This window comes from Onychomys torridus, chromosome 2 (assembly GCF_903995425.1).
Source record: "Onychomys torridus chromosome 2, mOncTor1.1, whole genome shotgun sequence".
Lineage (NCBI taxonomy): Eukaryota > Metazoa > Chordata > Mammalia > Rodentia > Cricetidae > Onychomys > Onychomys torridus.
The window spans coordinates 101,001,812-101,021,436 of record NC_050444.1 but is presented as its reverse complement, the minus strand read 5'-3'; the positions used below and the strand labels follow the sequence as shown (position 1 = coordinate 101,021,436).

Genomic DNA, 19,625 nt, shown 5'->3' with positions numbered 1-19,625 from the left:
TCACTATGGGGAGAGCGTCTGCTAAAGGCTTGACTATTGTTTTTCCTATAGTAAGAGGCCAGAGATATAAAAAACATGTCCATTTATGATTAGTATCTAAAAATTTATCTGAATAGTCAGAGACTAGAAAAGAACATAAATAAAAATTAATAGGGTTGCAAAGAAAGAGAATGTGGACAGCCTTCTCCAAATAGGCCATGTACCAGTTCAACTTCAGTAGCAAATAATCTTGAATAATCACAAAGAAAAAAAATGAAGCATTCTAGGGATATAAGCTTTCATCTTTCCCCTGACACCCATGTCCATATTCAATTGAACAAAGAAGTCATGGCAGCAAGAATGGAGGTCATCACCTACCTCAGCAATATGTACTTCAATTCACCTAGGCTCACTGGATTACAACCCCTACTGAGTGCCAAGGTGTCAACAGCAAAGACAGACAGTGGGTCTATACAGGACATCATTCATTGGGTAAATCACCCAACTACCAGGTGGCAACATAATCATGTTCAAGTATTTCCACCATGAAATTGACAGTGCTTTCTTCTTACTAAGACACATATGATGATTTTTCCTTCCCTGACTACAATGTTTCTGTTTTAGGGTTTCTATTGCTATGAAGAGACACTATGACCATGGCAACTCATATAAAGAAAAACATTTAATGGGGGCAGCTTATAGTTTAGAGGTTCAGTCCATTATCATCATTGTAGGACATGCAGGCAGATATGGTGCTGGAGATAGCTGAGAGCCCTACATCTTATGCAGGCAACAAAAAATGGTCTGTCTTACTGAGTGTAGCTTGAAAATAAGAGACCTCAAAGACTGCCTCCACAGTGACACACTTCCTCCAACAAGGCCACACCTCTCATTAGTGCCATTCCTTTGGGGGCTATTTTCTTCCAAACCACTACAATCACTATATATAAATTTACAAAATGTGAATGGGGGGGTAGAAAGGAGGTAGAGGGGGAGGGAATGGGAGAGAGGAGGGAGAGGAACCTGTGGTTAGTATGTAAGATAGATAGATAGATAGATAGATAGATAGATAGATAGATAGATAGATATAAATTACAAAACACCTTATTCACTACAATGTATTCCAAACAGCATTACTTCAAAACCAGAGAACTCACTTTATTATGTAAGAAATGGAGAAATGGTTGGTTTTCGTGGAATTCACTGTTCTCAGTGTTTGCTATAACTCTGAAGTCTCTGGCACACACACACAAATCAGTCAAAAGGTGTTTTGAAAATTCATGGTGGTAGGTAGATGGCAGCAGTTTCTGTATGGTGTTAATATCTTCCAGGAAGCAGTACACTCAGAACCAGCAATCAGTATATGGTGTTGCTTCTCCTCCTGTCAGGATCCATGGGTCCTGAGATCAAACATTAGAAACGACAGCGGCTCACCTCACTATTACCCTTCATAATCAAGAGTGAGGGATCCAACTGTGTAGTAGTGACACACGCCTTTAATACCAGCACTCAGGAGGCAGAGGCAGGCAGATCTCTGAGGCCAGCCTGGTCTACAGATCAAGTTCCAGGACAGCCAGGGCTACACAGAAAACCTGTCTAGAAAAAAAACAAAACAAAACAAAACAAAAAAACAAGAGTGAAAAATCTGTGTCCCTTCCCAGACTGCAGGCTTGGCTGCTTTAATTCTTAATTCTCAAGAAAGAATGCTTACAGAATGAAATACAGCAATGGTTCCAATAACATTGCTAATCATACTGCCACCTAGTCTCCATGAAGTCTAGAAAAACAAAGAACAGAGATTTCTTTCTGTACCAGGGAAGCTGGTATTTCTTATCAAGGGGAAATCAGTAGTAAGAAGGAGTATATCTAATACACAGAAAACCTACTACTACATTCATGTGTTATAAATGGTAATGCAGCCAGGCTTGGTAGCACATGCCTTTAATTCCATCACTTGGGAGAAGTAAGCAGATCTCTGTTAGTAGAAGGCCAAATTGGTCTACAATGAGTCTCAGGCCAGCCAGAACCAAACATTGAGACTAAAGCTCAAAACACAAACAAAGAGTTGATCAATGGGGGAGGAAAATAAGATACAGTAGATGGGACTAGAGTAAGAAAAAGTGGAGAAAATATTACAACTGAGCAAGGGGAATTCTCCTCCACTGTTGGTGGGAATGCAAGCTTGTACAGCCACTTTGGAAATCAATATGGTGCTTTCTTAGAAAATTGGGAATCCATCTCCCTCAAGACCCAGTTATACCACTCTTGGGCATATACCCAAGGAATGCTCAATCATACCACAAGGGCACTTGCTCAGCTATGTTCATATCAGCATTATTTGTAATAGCCAGAACCTGGAAACAACCTAGATGTCCTTCAACTGAAGAATGAATAAATAAAATGTGGTACATATACACAATGGAATACTACTCAGCAGAGAAAAACAATGACATCATGAGGTTTGCAGGCAAATGGACAGATGAGTGAGGTAACCCAGACTCAGAAGGACAAACATGGTATGTACTCACTCATAAGTGGATACTAGATGTAAAACAAAGGATGACTAGACTGCTACTCACAACTCCAGGGAGGCTACCTAGTAAAGAAGACCCTAAGAAAGACACAGGGATCACCCAATGACAAAGAAATGGATGAGCTCTACATGAGCAAACTGGATGTGAGTGAGGGTAATGAAGGGCAAGGGTCCAGGGAAAGAGAGCTTAAGGGAGTGGGAGATCCCAGCTGGATCAAGAACAGAGAGAGAGAGAACAAGGAAAAAGAGACCATGATAAATGAAGACCCCATGGGAATAGGAAGAAGCAAAGTGCTAGAGAGGTCCCCAGAAATCCACAAAGATACATCCATAATAGACTACTGGCAATGGTCAAGAAAAAGCCTGAACTGACCTACTCTGGTGATCAGATGGCCAAACACCCTAACTGTCGAGCTGGAACTCTCATCCAATGACTGATGAAAGCAGATGCAGAGATCCATGGCCAGGCCCCAGGTAGAGCTCCAGGTGTCCAATTGTCAAGAAAGAGGAGGGACTGTAAGGGCATGAATTGTTGAATCCAAGATTGGAAAAAGCACAGGGACAAATAGCCAAACTAGTGGAAACACATGATCTATGAACCAATAGCTGAGGAGCCCCCAACTGGATCAGGCCCTCTGGATAAGTGAGACAATTGAATAGCTTGAACTGTTCGGGAGGCACCCAGGCAGTGGGACCTGTACCTGTCCTTAGTGCATGAGCTGGCTGTTTGGAGCCTGGGGCCTATGCAGGGACACTTTGCTCAGCCTGGGTGAAGGGAGGAGGGGACTGGACCTGCCTCGACTGAATCCCCAGGGGAATCCTTGCCCTGGAGGAGATGGGAATGGGGGATGGGTTAGGGGGAGGGTGGGGGCGGGGAGAAGAGGAAGGACAGCGGAATCCATGGCTGATATGTAAAATTAGATTAATTATAAAGATAGAGAGGGGGGGGGAGAGGGAGGAAGGAAGGGAGGGAGGGAGGGAGGGAGGGAGGGAGGGAAAGGAGAGAGAGGAAGAAAAGAGAAGAGAAAAAAAGCAGAGGTGCACACAGCCCCTGGTGGGGAAAGTGGGAAGGGAGGGAGGGAAAGAGCGGGAGAGGGAGGGAGGAGTTTCCTTAAAATGAGGCTTTTCCATCAGAATGCGGGTGGTGCCAAGGGGCAGGATTTCAAGGGGTGAGTCAGAATATTAACAGAAACATCTTGAGTAAGCTCTCCACAGTTCAAATAACTCAGTACTATTGTCTATGCTCCTGTTACTATGGCCCATTAAGCAGTGCTTAAATCACATCCCACTGCTTTCCTAACTCAGTACCAAAGTCCACATTCCTCCAAACAAATACATGGTCAGGCCTATCACAGCAATACCCCAGTCCCTGGTACCAACTTCTGTTTTAATCAGGATTTTAATTGCTATGAAGAGACACCATGACCATGGCAACTCTTATAAAGGAAAACATTTAATTGAGGTGGCAGCTTACAGTTTCAGAGGTTTCATCCATTAACAATGTGGCAGGGAGCATGGTGTATAAGCAGACATGATACTGGCCATATCATGATCAGAAGGCAAAGAAAGTGGACTGTGTGTCACACAGGGTGAAGCTGAGTGTGCCAGGCTCTGCTGACTCCCCAGACCTTGACTTGGGAAATGTGGGAATAGGGGGTGGGTTGGGGGGAAAGGATGGGGGTGGGAAGAGGGAAGAGGGGGGCATCTGTGGTTGGTATGTAAAGTGAATCGAAAATTTCTTAATAATAAAAAAGGGGAAAAAACTAGGGTCATTTATTGACAAGTGTTACTTTAAATACTACTGCTTTAAAAATCATAAAGAACCACATGATTGTTTTAGAAAACATAAATAAGCAGAGTCATGCTTAATATTTAGAATTTTTAATTATGGAAATAATTCCTTTATGGAATTTTTATATATTATAAGTATATAGTACATAAGTATATTCTATTAGTATATATAAGTATATATACTATAATTATACATACTCTCAGTACTATAAGCTCTATAATTTAAAAATTAAAAGAACCAAATTTAACAAAAATCAAGATGGAATAAAAAAATGACTCACTGTAACTGAATATAATCTACATCTACAGAAAAGGAACAAAAAGGAGAACATTAGTATATTTTAAAACTACAATGAACAAGAATCAAGATTCATTTCTGTGAAAGCCTATGAAGCCTAGGTATAAGTGCTGTACTACTTAGTCCTCTGTTGTCACCAAAGCAGTGTAAGGAAGAAAGGGTTTACTCTGGCTGAAGGTAGAGGCAGCATCGCACCTGAGAAGGAACGGCAGTTGTCTAGGAAAGCATGGCAGTATGACAGTATGGAGTGTAAGCAGGAAGCTGGCTGATCATGTTTTCACCCAACCAGGAAACAGAGAACAAGAAGTGGGGCTAGACTTTAAAGCCTCAAAGCCTGCCTGATGATGCACTTCCTCCAGCAAAGCTCTACCACCTACAGGTAACGTGACCTCTCCAAACAGAACCACCAAGTTCTGAAATGCATGAGCCTCTGGGGACATTTCTATTAAAATCACTACAACTGTGAAGTACAAATGGTGAGAAGTGGTAAATAAAAAAGAAGTCACCGAAATCCAAAGAGAAGAAGACAAGAGTGTAGGAGACTGCTGGGAACAAAGAGCAATTATTAGAGTCCAATACCCTACACTTATTTTACTGTGACCAGTCACTACCTCTAACATACTGTGAAGAGATGGGGCCAGAATAATGGCTTCTATATTTGACCTTTAACCAAGGTACAAGTGTCTGAAACAAAATATTCTGACATTTATAGGCATTCTTCACATTTGGAAAAGTTAATAACATATGTTGTCATATATTTCTATAATGCAATTCATGTATTTATGCAGATTTGATATATTACAGAATGTTGAGTACTCTTAGGAAAGTCATTCCATAGGACTTCATGAATTAAATCTATGAGACTATGAATGACTGAGAATTTGTAATCCTCAAGGAAAGTGGGAGAATGCAAGAGAGAAATCACCAGCGAACAGCATGAATGGGAACCAGAGTGCTGCTCCTGTAGCCACCCTCAGTCTCTGCAACCCAAGAATTTCTGGCTACAGCACATCTAACAGTGTTTACAAAATAACCAAAATTCTAAAATGACACTAAGTCTGGGAAATATTGTTATATGAAAGAAGTCAAGGAAGAAAAAAGAAATTAAAAGTCCAGTTTGTTTTCTTGATTTTCCTAAAAGCACTCCCTCAGACTGCCCAATCAATTCCTAGGTGGCATTCATATGCCTAAAAGCATCCAACTCTGTGGCTATTTATTTGAATGTGGTTTGTGTGTCTGTGTGTATCACATGGCTGCAGTGCCAGCAGAGGCCACAAGAGGGCATCAGATCCCCCAGACCTGGCTCTCCAAACTGCTGTACACTGTCATGTGGGTGTAGGAATCAAACCCAAGTCTTCTGGAAGAGCAGCCAATGCTCTTAACTATAAAGCCATGTCTCCAGTTCCTCCCACCCATGTCTATTATTTTCATGGGTTCTTTAGTCTCTCCAAGTAGAAGAAAAAGTAGCATTTCTACAGTATTACAAAGTATTTCCTCAAGGAAGGAAAATCTTAAAGAAAGCCTTCAGGAAAAGTCTACCACACTGAGGATTGAAGGCTGAACCACAAGGAAACTCTAGGGAAGAAACAGTCACATCCCAACGTCTGCCAGCTTTAGAGCACAGCACACACTGTATTAGAAGAAACATTGTATTTGAGGCAGAAGACTGCCTGGGCTCAAGGCAGAAATGGCCCTCCCCCAACCCTTCATCCTCACCAGGGGAAACAAGCAAGATTTAAGCAGTACTACTTCAGTATCAATAGCAGCTAGGAAGTAGAACAAATGTCCCTGATTAAGCAGAGGGAGGCTTCCTTGTCTAACAAAGTAAGCAATCATGAAGAAATTTCTATGATGCCTCAAGAACTGTGCAACTCCATTCAAGAGGAAATCTTCCCAGAGACTATTTGCCAAAGGCTCCTAGAGACGATCATTTAGAAAGACTTCATAACTACACTGATAACTACAGGAATGAAAGTGATAATCAGAGCCAGCCAGCACTTGGAAGGCAGGCAGGTCTCTGGGAGATTCAAGGCCAGCCTGGTCTACATAGCAAGTTCCAAGCCATCCAGGGCTACACAGTGAGACCTTGCCTCAAAACAACAACAAAAGTAAAACAGACTTCAACATCCTCTTAATCATTTAGGTTTTTACTCATAGTCATTAGTTTTTGAGTGACTACTTTGTGTCACACACTGCCCTATACGTTAGTGAATAAGAGACAACTTAGATATAGTGAGAAATGCACTAAATAGTGTGTCAGAGATGTGTGGCAATAATAGGAGCTCTGGCACAAAAAAGGTCAGCAGTAAAGGCGGAGTGGTGGTGAGGCAGAACACGGGACTATGCAGAGGGGGAGCTTAACTTGAACATGGGCTTAAGAACAGTAGGAAGGAGCTATGAAGATACACGCCACCAAAACAAAAGTAATAACAAAACTCTCCATCTAAAGGAATCTCCACCATAAAGACTGCTAAGGCAAGAGAATGCTTGGGGTGTTCACGAGCTAGTGCGAAGCTGGATGACCCGAACCCAGGCAGACAAATTAGTAGCAAGAGAGGTCAGTGGGTAAGAAGGATTGAGCTGATCATTGCTAGTACTTCTGTGTGAATTGAAAAGCCTGGGCAGTTTAGAGCAAAGGAAATCCATGCTCTAACAAGTTTTTGCTGTTATGTTCTGGCCTTACTGAGGAATAATCGACTGTGAGTTCAGGTTATACAATGATTGGTTGTGTGTTCTCGCTGTCAAGTGACTCTCACAATCAAGTTAATTAACACACCCATCACTACATATAATGACTATTTTGTGGACAGGGGAGGGCAGTGAGGACACAAGATTGAATCTCTTCACAAATTTCAAACATACAATGGGTTATTACTGACCAGACTTATGATGCTTTAGATTAAGAGCCCCAAATGGTCTGGTCATTTAAGGGAAAGTTTAGGGCTTGGGTCTCTCACTCATCTCCCTGTCAGTCAAAAAAGCAGATTGGAAAGGACAGATGGAAGCACGAGGATTAGTGCCTGGTCAGAGAGGTGTTAGAGACCTTGGGGTGAGCTGGAACGCCACAGTGATGAGAAGATAAAGGTCATCCTTTGTGTACAGAAACTCCTGAGCATCCCTGGACTAGCTCAACCATGATCGTTTGCTACCTGAAGACAAACTCAGGGTTACACTCACTTCAGAACATTCCCTAATATTTACAACCACAAATCAGAAACACAGGGCAACTGCTGTCAGTTCTCCACTGAGATCAAGTCATGAAAATACTTTTCAATCGCTTCATTTTCATTTTCTTATTTGTTATTCTTGTGGGGGGACAAGCACAGGCCACAGCAAATGTGTGGAGGTCACAGGGTGGCTGGGAGCATCTTCCTCCAGTGTGGATTTCAGGGACTGAACTCAGGTCTCAGGCTTCTGAAGCAAGCATTTCTCACCTGCTGAGCCATCTCACCAACCCAATCATTTCACTTGAAAGAGCAAGTTTTAAACAAATCATGTAACCTCACCTCTACATCCAACTATGGATTACTTTTCCTGAAATCCAGGTAGAAGCAGGGCATGTATTGAGTTTAAAGGTACCTAGAGGTGAGAAAGTAGGCAGAGCCAATGCCTAATTACAGTAACAACCAGGGGACTCTGGAAACTCTTCCCAGGCTAACTGGTTACAATCTGTTATACACTCTAAGAATGTGCCACCATCACAAGGTAAGAGAATATGCTTTGATTTGAATAGACTTTCTCTCAAAGATTCATATACATAGATAGATATATAGATAAAGATATAGATATATAGATATATATACAGTTTTTAGGGATGTAACATATATGTCCTCTAAATAGTACAGGATATATTTAATGGGTCATATTCTCTGTAAAACATTAAACAATAGAATTACTTAATATTTGAAAGCAATATTGAGAACAGCTCAATATCTAATAAACAACTACTTCATTTTAATGTTAGACATTTAAATTTAAAAAACTGCCAGGCAGTGGTGGCACACACCTTTAATCCCAGCACTTGGGAGACAAAAGTAGGTGGATCTCTGTGAATTTGAGGCCAGTCTGGTCTACAGAGAGAGATCCAGGACAGCCAAGACTACACAGAGAAAACAAACAAAAAAAGCAGACTAACTAAAAAACAAATAACAGCAATCCAACCTGGGCTAGTATAAGCAGAAACAGAATCCATAATAATAATAATAATAATAATAACAATAATGATACAGGGATGAAACAAATTCCAAATAGGTATGTGTGTCAGTGGGAAATACACCCTCACAACAGTTCACCATAAGGTAATCTATCAAAGAGATTATTAATAGAAATGGAGGCAAGCATGACATTTACCATGACAGACCTTAAAAACCAACACTACATCTAAGCCTAAAGGGTCAAGTGGGAGGTGTACTGTCACCACTGCCTATCAAGAGCCCCACCTATGACACAGGGGCTGTCTGGTACAAGTACAGCCACTGAAAGGAGCCGCTACTTCCTGGGTGCTCCAGAGCAGAAGGTGAGAAGAACTACTACCCTGACTTCTTCCGCCACCCTCTTAAATTCCCTAATGTACCTACTGTCCAAACTTCGTAAGAAGCCAGACAGCAAAGGTGCCCAAATGATGGAAGTCAGCCTCACACAGCACAAGGCAAAACATGCACCAGAGGAGAATGGATCCACAAAGACAAAAGAGCAACTCATCACCACAACCTATCCAAACAGCAATGCCTCTATACCAGCTCATCAATCGAGTGCACAGTCCTCTTCTGGCAGCACATCTACTAAACATGTAGTGTATTCATGTACATAGAAATTTCAAGTTTAAGAACGTAGTTACTGGGACCAGCAAGATAGCTAAGCAAGTAAAAGCACCTGCCACCAAACCTAAGGGTCTGAGTTCTATCCCAGGATCCACATGGCAGAGAGAGAAGTAAAATCTCCCAAGTTGTCCTCGACTTGCACTGACACACTGTGGTGTGTGTGCATATGCTGCACCCATACAATGTATACCAACTTTAATTCTTCTAGGATTGATTTACTTTATTTGTGTAAATGTATTTCTGTGGAAGTGGAGTTATGGACAGTTGATAGTCACCCTGTGGGTGCTGGGAAACGAATCTAGGTCCTCTGGAAAAGTAGCCAGGGCTCTTAGTCTCTGGGCCAACTCTCTAACCCCCATAATTGTTTTATTTTAAATCACTACTAAGGGCTGGAGAAATGGCTCAGGGGTTAAGAGCACTGGCTGCTCTTCCAGGACCCGGGTTCAATTCCCAGCACCCACGTGACATCTCACAATTGTCTGTAACTCCAAGATCCAAGACCCTCACATAGACATAAAGACAGGCAAAACGCCAATACACAAAAATAAAAATAAATTGTTGCCAGGCAGTGGTGGCGCACACCTTTAATCCCAGACCATGGGAGGCAGAGGCAGGCGGATCTCTGTGAGTTCGAGGCTAGCCTGGGCTACAGAATGAGTTCCAGGAAAGGTGCAAAGCTACACAGAGAAACCCTGTCTCAAAAAAAAAAAAAAAAAAAAAAAAAAAACTACTAAAAATATAAGAATGAAAAGTTATATGTGAACTTAATAAAATCACAGCTAAAAGCATGAAATATAAAAGCAGACTGAAAAAGTAGCAACAGCACATACTAAATGTCTAATAGTTCACCAGCTGAGGGGCCCACAGGTCACAAGTTAAAGCACAGGCCAAGGACAACAGACTTCCCTAAAATCCCATTTCCTAAAGAACTCCCTTCCCAAATCACTTCTGATTGCCTTAAACATACGTATGTATGGGAGCTTAATGTTATGTCCTCTTTTAAAGAACATAATCACATCATAAAAATAACTAGATAAACTGAGACAAAAGAAAACAGGCAGGGAAGGGAGTAAACGTTTCAAGTTAAAGCTACTGTAAGCACTCATGATGCAAAACCACAAAAAATTAAGAAAGTAGACATTGTAAGCAGAGTGTATTAGCTAGTTCCAAAAGTATTTCTACCTAATATTATTAGTTCTTAATTATGTTAAAGTGGATTAATACTAAACCAAGAATATTTTAGCTGAGCACTGTTCTCTCCAAAGCACATATATGTACATGTGAGAACTGGCTCAGAAATCAACAGTATAGAGCACACACTGCTACAGCCTGTGTCCTACATAACCTTTTGAATGCATGACCTTTAAGTTGCTGAAGGTTGCTCAGAACTTGGCTCAGTTTGATGGAAACATCTGTTCCCCTTGCAGGTAAACTGTAAGGACTCTTCTCTCAGTTGGATTCAGAACACAGCACGTGAGCCCTTGTCTGTCCAACCACACAGACTTCAACACTTGTAAATCAAGCTCTGAGAGGACAACAGCAGGCCCACACTCCGTCACCCTCTCCCAGCCAGCTAGGCCAACTGACTGCTGTGAGAACCGCTCTTGTCATGTCATCCAATCAAAGCATGTTGAGATGAGGGACCAGAAGAGGCATCTGCAGAATTCCCAAACTGCAGTGACTTTGGAACATTGACAGATGCATCTGTCATCTTATACCTTCAACTAACCTGATGGCCACTGGGCTGACACAGTAAAGCTGTCCAAGACCGATTCCAATTCTTTCACGTTATTTTCACATGTCTCTACTAGGAAGGCCTGGTGCTTCTTAGCCTTTTAATGAAGGGGAAAAGCATACATAATAAGGTTACATCGTGTAGTAGCTGCAGATTTTATTGTAAATTTATATAGCGTCATTAAGTCTCAACAAGGTATTAATTGCCCAGTTCAAATCCATTACTAATAAACTCTGTCTTTTCATATTTCTTCTCCGCCAAATGTGCAACTGTACAAAGTCTAGAATAGTAATTCACTGAAGACTTAGTGCCTCACACTTCTTAAGTACTTTGTAAGCTGGGCTGTGGTGGCACACACCTTTAATCACAGCACTCCAGAGGCAGAGGCAGGTGAATCTCTGTGAGTTTGAGGCCAACTTGGACAACAAACCAAGTTCCAGAATATCCAAGGCTGTTAACACAGAGAAATGCTATCTCAGGAAGAAAAAGAAAAACTCTAAATACTTTGTATAGAACAAGCCTTTTGATCCTTAAAATAATGCTATGGCAAAAGATGAGAATTTCATGACAATAAAACTGAAGCAACAGGCTATAAAGATGGTTTCCCGGGGAAAGCATCACCACACAAGCATGAGAGCCTGACTAAAATCCCTAGAACCCCCACAAAAGCCAGGTATGACGGCATACACCTGTGACCTCAGCACTGGAGAAGCAGAGACAGGGAGATCCTAGGAACTCACAGTCGGCTAGTCTAGACAAACCCGCAAGCTTTGGGTCTAGTAAGAGACCATCTCGAAAGATAAGATGGAGAGCAATAAAGGATTTCACCCAATGTTGACCTTTGACCTCCACCTGCATGAGCATGGGTGAGTGTGTACACACGTGCATGTGCGCGCACACATACACATACCCCACACAGAGAAAATGAATAAATAAATACTATTTTTAAACTGAGGCAGGAAATTAAAAGAGTATTTTTTAACCCTGCTTGCAGTCACATGGCAAACTGTCAGAAAAGTCAAGAGTAAATGCAGTCAAGACCAATAAACCTAACGCAGAAGTCAAGGGATGGCATTAAAGGGGAATGCTACATACAATGTAGGAAAGATCCTTAGTAAGTAGAACAGCCAGGCCTTAGGACACACAGTTACACGGTACTCACTAGACTCCTCCAATAAAAGGAGGAGTCAAGATTAAGCCTAAGGATTCAAACTAACAGAACTGGGTGGATTTCAGTGCTCGGTGGGAATAATGGAGGTCAAGGCCATTTAGACTGCTGCTGTTCTATGACTGTCTTGCTTGTTTGCTTGCATATGTGCTCACTGTTAGCAGAGAGAGTGAGGAATTCACCACTTGTTCAAATTCCACAAGGGAGACAGGAGTCATCCCTAACACCAGCATGGTGCCTGGAAAGTAACAGGCCTTACATGAATACGTGAAAATGAGCAGAGAGAAGTAATGGAGGCAAATGGGAGAGGCAGCCCAACACACTACTACCAAGCCAGGCTAAGTCTGGGAATCATTTACAGGCACTGTCTGAAATTCGCCGTTAGAGTGTTCGATGGAAAAGGAAACGTGCCCAAAACAGCCTTCAGGAGCTCCAGCCTCTCCACCAACTAAAAAGAACAAGAGAAAAGGGGAAACTGAAGAGCACAACATCATGAAAAGAATGTTTCAAGGAGAACTGTCAATTATGTTCAGTGCCACAAAAAGGCCAAGCAAAATGAGGACTAAGCAGTGTCCACTGGGCACGGAGGTCATTACCAACTTTAAAGAAACATCTTTAGCTCCAGTACAGCTGTAACCAGACTGAAACAGGCTGCAGAAGGGGCAAGCTGGATTTCTTTTTCCTGGTCAAGTCTAAGATGACTAAATGGAAACAGAAACTTGGGAAATCCCTTTCGTGGTAAGAAGAGAGGGAGAGAAAAAGGAAAACAGTTGGAAAGGAGAGGGATCAAAGAGGAGTTGGGGTTCTTATTTAAAAGCTCATGAGATCACTACTAGAGAAAGAATGCTTCCGAATGCGGAGCAAGCAGGATAGAGGGACAGACAGAATCACAGCCTCACAACACAGAAAGCCTCTGCTCCACAAGGAACTGTTCCAAGGCTCTAGGGCTGCCTGAGAGCTGACGGCACTGACCAAATGTGTACTGTATTTTTCTGCACATGCACACCCATGAGATGGTTTACTTGTAAATCAGGCACAGCAAGAGGTTTATAATAATAACTAAAATAGAACAGTTATAATAATAAGTACTGTTACAAAAATCATACCAATAGGGCCCTCTTTCTCTCAAATATCTCACTCTGCCTTCATTTTTTACTTAAAGGGTTGTAGTAGTTTGAGCTTTTTGTAGCCTCTCTGAATTGTCAGTATCACTACTCTTGTGCTTTGGGAAACTATTACATGAACTAAGGGTTACTTGAGCACAAGAGTGTGATATTAGGATGAGTCACCTAGTCACTGGGAATGCTACTAATGATTAACAGGCAGCTAGTATAGGTAGCATGGTTGTCCTGTTGTGCCCTGGATAGGACAGTGTGAGAAATCATCACACCATTCAGATGACTTTATTCAAACTTGGGAATTCTTCATTTCTAGAATTTCCCATTTTATAGTCAGTCTCAGATAACTAAAACCACTAACCATAGCTAATAGGGAACTACTGAGGGTTAGGGATGTATAGTGTTTGCCTAGTGTGCTCAAGGTCCTGGGTTCAATCCACAACATCATAATAACTGGGTCAGAGGCTATTGTATATGACAAGTAATGATTCCATATTCAGGGATTTTCTCAATGACCACTTCAAAAAAGTGGTCTTCAAATCCCTGACTATGTCAACTTCCTTGACCACAGTCTTCACAGCACCTATCACAATAACACTCTGTTTTCATTTGAGTGGTTCTATTTTCAATGTGAATAGCGCAAAAAAAGCCTCATTAAGAGAGTATTATTTTTTGTCCTCACCAGTATATACTTAGCACCAAGATGGTACCTAGTATCTAAAATAAATAAATGATGTGATCAATTAATTGCTTTCTTTTGCATGGCACAAGAAGAACCCTAAGTTACACTGTTTTGTTAGACTTATATTTCAAGGATAAATCCACTGGATATAGTAAAAAAAAAAAAAAAAATTTGTCCTGCTAAAACTTCTATTTGCTAGTATTATGCTGAGAATTTTGCCAGCTATATACACAAGGACACTGTATGCAGTTTTCCTGAATCTGTGCTGGCTTTGTTACAGACAGGTATCACTGACCACAGGATGAAATGTGTAAAGTGTTTTCTCCATGCTTTCTTAACAAATTTGTATGAATTCTTCTTAAATGGTTAGGATTTACCAATAAAGCAATCTAGCCTGTGTTTTTCCTTTTAGGATTTTTTCCTACTTAAAAGTTTAAACAACTTACTTGATTTCCTACCACTTTTTAAAGTTATTTTGGTAATTTCTATCTTCCCAGAAAATTGCCTATTTTAACCAAATTGTCTAAATCATTAGCAAACAGATGCTCGGGGTATTATCTTATAATTATTTTTATTTATTTATATTTTCTCTGTGGTTTAATAATTTGATCTCTTTATTTCCTTGATGACTCTATCCAACCATTGTTAATTTAGCTTTATTTTCAAATAACCAACTTTTGGTTGAGTTCCTCTTTTTCTTTTTTTTCTTTTTTTTTTGGGGGGGGGGGTCTTTTGAGACAATATTTCTCAGTGCTCAGTGTAGCCCTGGCTGTCCTGGAACTCACTCTGTGGACCAGGCCGGCCTTGAACTAAGAGGTCTGCCTGCCTCTGCTTCTCAAGTGCTGGATTAAAGGCATGGATTTCCTCTACTTTTAATCCCTTTCTTTTCTTTCCTTTTCTCTTTGTTTTTTGTTGTTGTTGTTGTTGTTGTTTGGGGTTTTTTTTGTTTTGTTTTTTTCTCTACTGGACTGAGGTTTGGTTCAAGTCTCTAGAGTAGGATGGATGTTAGGTTCCTGATTTGAGAGTATTTCTTCTTGAACATCCCTCTTAAGCACACTACCATCCTATAAAGTTTGGTATGTTTTCAAAGTATTTTCTAATTCCTTTGTGATTTCTTTTTAACCTACTCGCTACTTGGAGTGTGTTCACCAATATTCTCATATTTGCTAATTTTCTCCATACTATCTTCTATTATTGATTTCTATTTTAATTCTATTATACTCAGAGGCTTAATATAATTTTTCCTTTATTTTTTTCTTTATGTTGTATTAGGAATTGAACCTAGGACTTGTACATGCTAGGTAAGCTTTCTATCACTACCTATAACCTCAGACCACTCTATATAATTTTAATCCTTTTAAATGTATTGACTTTTCACATAGCCTAGACTACAGCCTGTGCACAAAAGTTTCATTTGTACTTGAAGAGTGTGCTGTACCACTGGTGGATGTGGTTACACAGATTTTTATAAGGTCAAGTTTTTTTACAGTATTGTTGAATCTTTTGTTTGTTGGTATTATTCCTACTTGGGCTACTCACTACTGAAAGTAGTGTACTGGGGACTGAAAGTACAAGGCTGTTTCCACATATAATCAGGTCAGACTTTGCTCCACATATTTTGGAGCTCTGTGTGTGTGTGTGTGTGTGTGTGTGTGTGTGTGTGTGTGTGTGTGTGTGTGTGTGTGTGCCCATGTCATTCTGTGTGTATGTGTGTGTTAGCTTTCCATGATACCTTGACTCTATCATTGTAAGATATGCCTGTTTACCTATAGCAACATTTTTATTCCGAAGTCTATTTTGGTTGGTATCACTCTGGCCCCACATGATTGTTGTGTGCACTGTATTTTTATCCTCCATTATATCAATACATATATTGCATTTAATACTCATCAAAACCTCTGTGTGATTAAAAAAAACTGTTAGTGCTATTTTACAAATGAGCAAACAGATCACAGGAATAATCACTATAGGTCACACAGCTGCTTTGACATGGAGATGGCATTAAAACTTAGTTCAATCTATCTCCAAAATATGTTCTTTCCTGCACAAAAAATTAAATAACAAGTGGAGCAAGCCTTTAATCCCAGCACTCTGGAGATAGTGGCAGGTGGATCTCTGTGAGTTCAAAATAAATGGGCTCATGAACAGACAGTTCTCAAAAGAAGAAACACAAATGTTTAACACCTGCAGACTCCAGTCCCAGGGGATTAGATGCCCTCTTCTGGCCTCCATGGGCACCAGGCATGTAATTAAGTGTTACACAGACATACATGCAGACAAAACTTATAAAAATAGGTAAATAGGGCTGGGGATTTATCTCAGTGGTAGAGCGCTCGCCTAGCAAGCACAAGGCCCTGGGTTCAATCCTCAGCTCAAAAAAAAAAAAGGTAAATAAATATTTTTTAACTTTCTTTTTATTTATTCTTTATGTCATTCACATCATGCATCTCAATCCCATTCATTTCCTGTCCCTTTGTATCCCCCTCTACCCTTGCGATGCCCCCCCTCAAAATGAAATAAACTTTAAGACAAAGGAAAAAAAGAAAAAAATCTTGTCATGGAAGCTGTATTGTGACACAGTGAGTCACACAGTAAATCTTTTTGTCCACATATCTTTACTTACAAGTATTCATTGCAAAAAGTCATTGGTCTGGTTCGAGGCCCCTGTTTCTGCTACACTATCAATTCTGGGCCCTCACTGGGACTCCTCTTGGTTATCCTGTTATTGCCCTGTGTCATGGAGATCGTGCAGCTTTAGGTCTGTAGGACTGGCCCCTTTACATGCTCCAGCAGAGCACAGATGGGGTGGATACAGGGATGGGCCAATTCATAACCCTGGTAGTTGCAGGGTTGGTCAGCCCACCAGCTCTCCCCATCCTCACCATCAGGGTGAGCTCTCCCGCATTTCCCTGGCTAGTTCACCCCTTGCAGCAAAAGCCAGTTCTCCTGCTTTCACATCCTTTGGGTCAATTCTCCCACATCTATTTCATCAGGGTCAGTTCCCCCACCCACCACAAGCAACAAGGGGAAGGGTGGTGAATCTGCCCCCCAATACCACCCACCATGAGGCAGATGGAAGGGGCAGACCTCCCACACTCATGTTCAGGGAACAGTTCACCCATACCCTGTCAATAGGTCAGCTCTGCTGTGCTGCCAAGGCCAGGTGCAAGGCTCACTTTGCTGAGTGCTGCAGTTGGTGAGGGGAGATTCAGCTGCCTCGCCCACCAAAGGTCGCAGGGTCAATGAATAAATAATTTTGGGGGGGGGCTGAAGATGGAACCCAGGGCCTTGTGCTTGCTAGGCAAGCACTCTACCACTGAGCTAAATCCCCAACCCTTTAAATAATTTTTTTGAAACTATTTTGAGGTTCCATCTCACCCTGTCAGAATGACTATCATCAAGAAAACTGGCAAGGCTGACAAAAACTCTACCACAGAAGGAAACCTTATCTACTGCTGATTGCTGTGAGCTGCATTACCAAAGTAAGTATGAAGGTTCCTGGAAAAGACAGAGCTAGAAATATCAAATGATCCCATCCTATCTCTCCTATGCACACACCCAAAGGACTACAACCTACCACAGAGAGATTTGCACAGCCATGTTTAGTGCTGCACTCTTCACAACAGCAAAGAAATAGGAGCAGCCTAGATCTCCACCTGCAGGTGAATGGTTACTGAAAACAAGATACATACACAAAGGGACTTCGCTCAGCTGTGGAGAAAAATGAAATTAGGAGGTTGGGGAGATGGCACAATGGTTTAGAGCACATACTATTCTTCCAGAGGTCCTGAGTTCAGGCTCTGTGCACACTCTGCTCACAACTGCCTATACTTCCAGTTCCACAGTTCCACAGGGATCTGTTGCCTCTATGAACACACACACACACACACACACACACACACACACACACACACACACCGCATGTCCTCCCATGTGATGTGGAGGTTGGAATGAGAACGACTCCACAGACTCATGTATTTGAACACTTGGTCTCCAGCACATGTCAGAGGAGAATGCTCACCTCTTCACCATAGACGAGCACAGAATATAGAGAGGGGTCTAGGACAGGACACAATCCTGCCCCCCAAAGGACATACCCTAGTGACGTACTTCCTCTAACAGGGCTTCACTTCAAAAGTTTCTACCAGTTCCCAATAATGCCATCAAATTATAAGTCTATCAACAGATTGGTCTGCTAATTAAGTCAGAGCTCTCAGGGTTCTATTACCTCCCAATGATTGGATCCACTACCTGGGGACCAATAGTTTAATATTTCAAGGCTTTTAAGGGATACTTCACCTACAATTCATTACAGAGCCTTCATATAAATCAAAATCAATCAGTCTCTCTGTCTCTGTCCCTCTCCCTTTCTCTCTCTCTCTCTCTCTCTCTCTCTCTCTCTCTCTCTCTCTCTTTCTCCCCCCCCTTCCCTACATATTATTATTATTTTATTTTTCCAAGTCTAAAACTAAGAGTAATATTTTCAAATTTAACTGACTTATAAATTTAGGAATCAATCCAGATCCATATAATATTGCCTAAATATACAAAGACACACGGTAGACACTACTTAACAATGTTAAATATTGAGGTCACTAAGAGAGACAGTGATATTTACATGAGCTAAAACAGTGCTCATGGTAGTAACACTATTTTCCTTTGTGAAAAATAGCAAACAACATTTTTATTAGATTTTTTAGAATAAAATATCCACTAATCCATAAGTTTTGAACATGTTCAACAAAATCAGGAGAATGCTCTCTACAAAATCCAACAGGACATTTGAAGTAAAAATATCAAAGAACATTAACTTTACCACAAAACATAACAATCAAAGAACACCTCCAAAATTCCATCTAATGAGAACAGTCATTATTATTATGCAATAAGTTAAGTCTCCAAAGCATAGAAGATGTTCACATGACTTTTCAATCATAAGTTCTTCAGAGAATAAAACATTCTTTTCCGCAATACCTCATGAGAACTAGAATTCCCTTTTCAATATATGGGCTCTCCTAGAGCCCTAGCTAAATATTACTGAGTGGCAGGAAAACAAATCTCAGGAAATGATGGACCTAAGGAAATTTCATTGAAGAAGGCACCAGGCAAGTCATAATAATAGCAATTTGAAAGTGAAGGCTCCCCTGTTTCGAAAGAAGAGAATATCAAAACTCAGCTTTGCCTGGCAGGCTGCTGCAGCTACTGAACTTCAGGCTGGTTTAATAAGCATAATTACTACGCAGCTTATACTAGAAACACAGTTTTATTCAGTAGCTGATTAGATCATTGTTCGATTTGAAGGTTTTAAAATTGAAAGCTATAATTTTTCATTTAAAAATCTAAGTTTGTTTGGTTGTTTGGTTGTTCGTTTAGTATGCATATGTGAAAAGCAGGTATGATGCACATATGAGTCCAGGAGAGGGTGTAGGAACCCCTGGAACTGGAGTAACAGGGGGTTGAGAGCCACCCAATGGAGGTCTTAACCAGAAGATTTTCTAGGC

General features: G+C 41.0%; 1 protein-coding gene across 2 annotated transcripts in view; it reads right to left on the bottom strand.

Moving 5' to 3' along the window:
* Ccdc171 (coiled-coil domain containing 171) overlaps window positions 1–19,625 on the bottom strand; it is a 330,958-nt gene that overhangs the window by 225,907 nt on the left and 85,426 nt on the right. For both annotated transcript variants that reach the window (XM_036179739.1, XM_036179740.1), the window contains one exon: window positions 11,151–11,253. In XM_036179739.1, coding sequence (XP_036035632.1) covers window positions 11,151–11,253 — 103 coding nt within the window. The remainder of the gene's footprint in view (window positions 1–11,150; window positions 11,254–19,625) is intronic.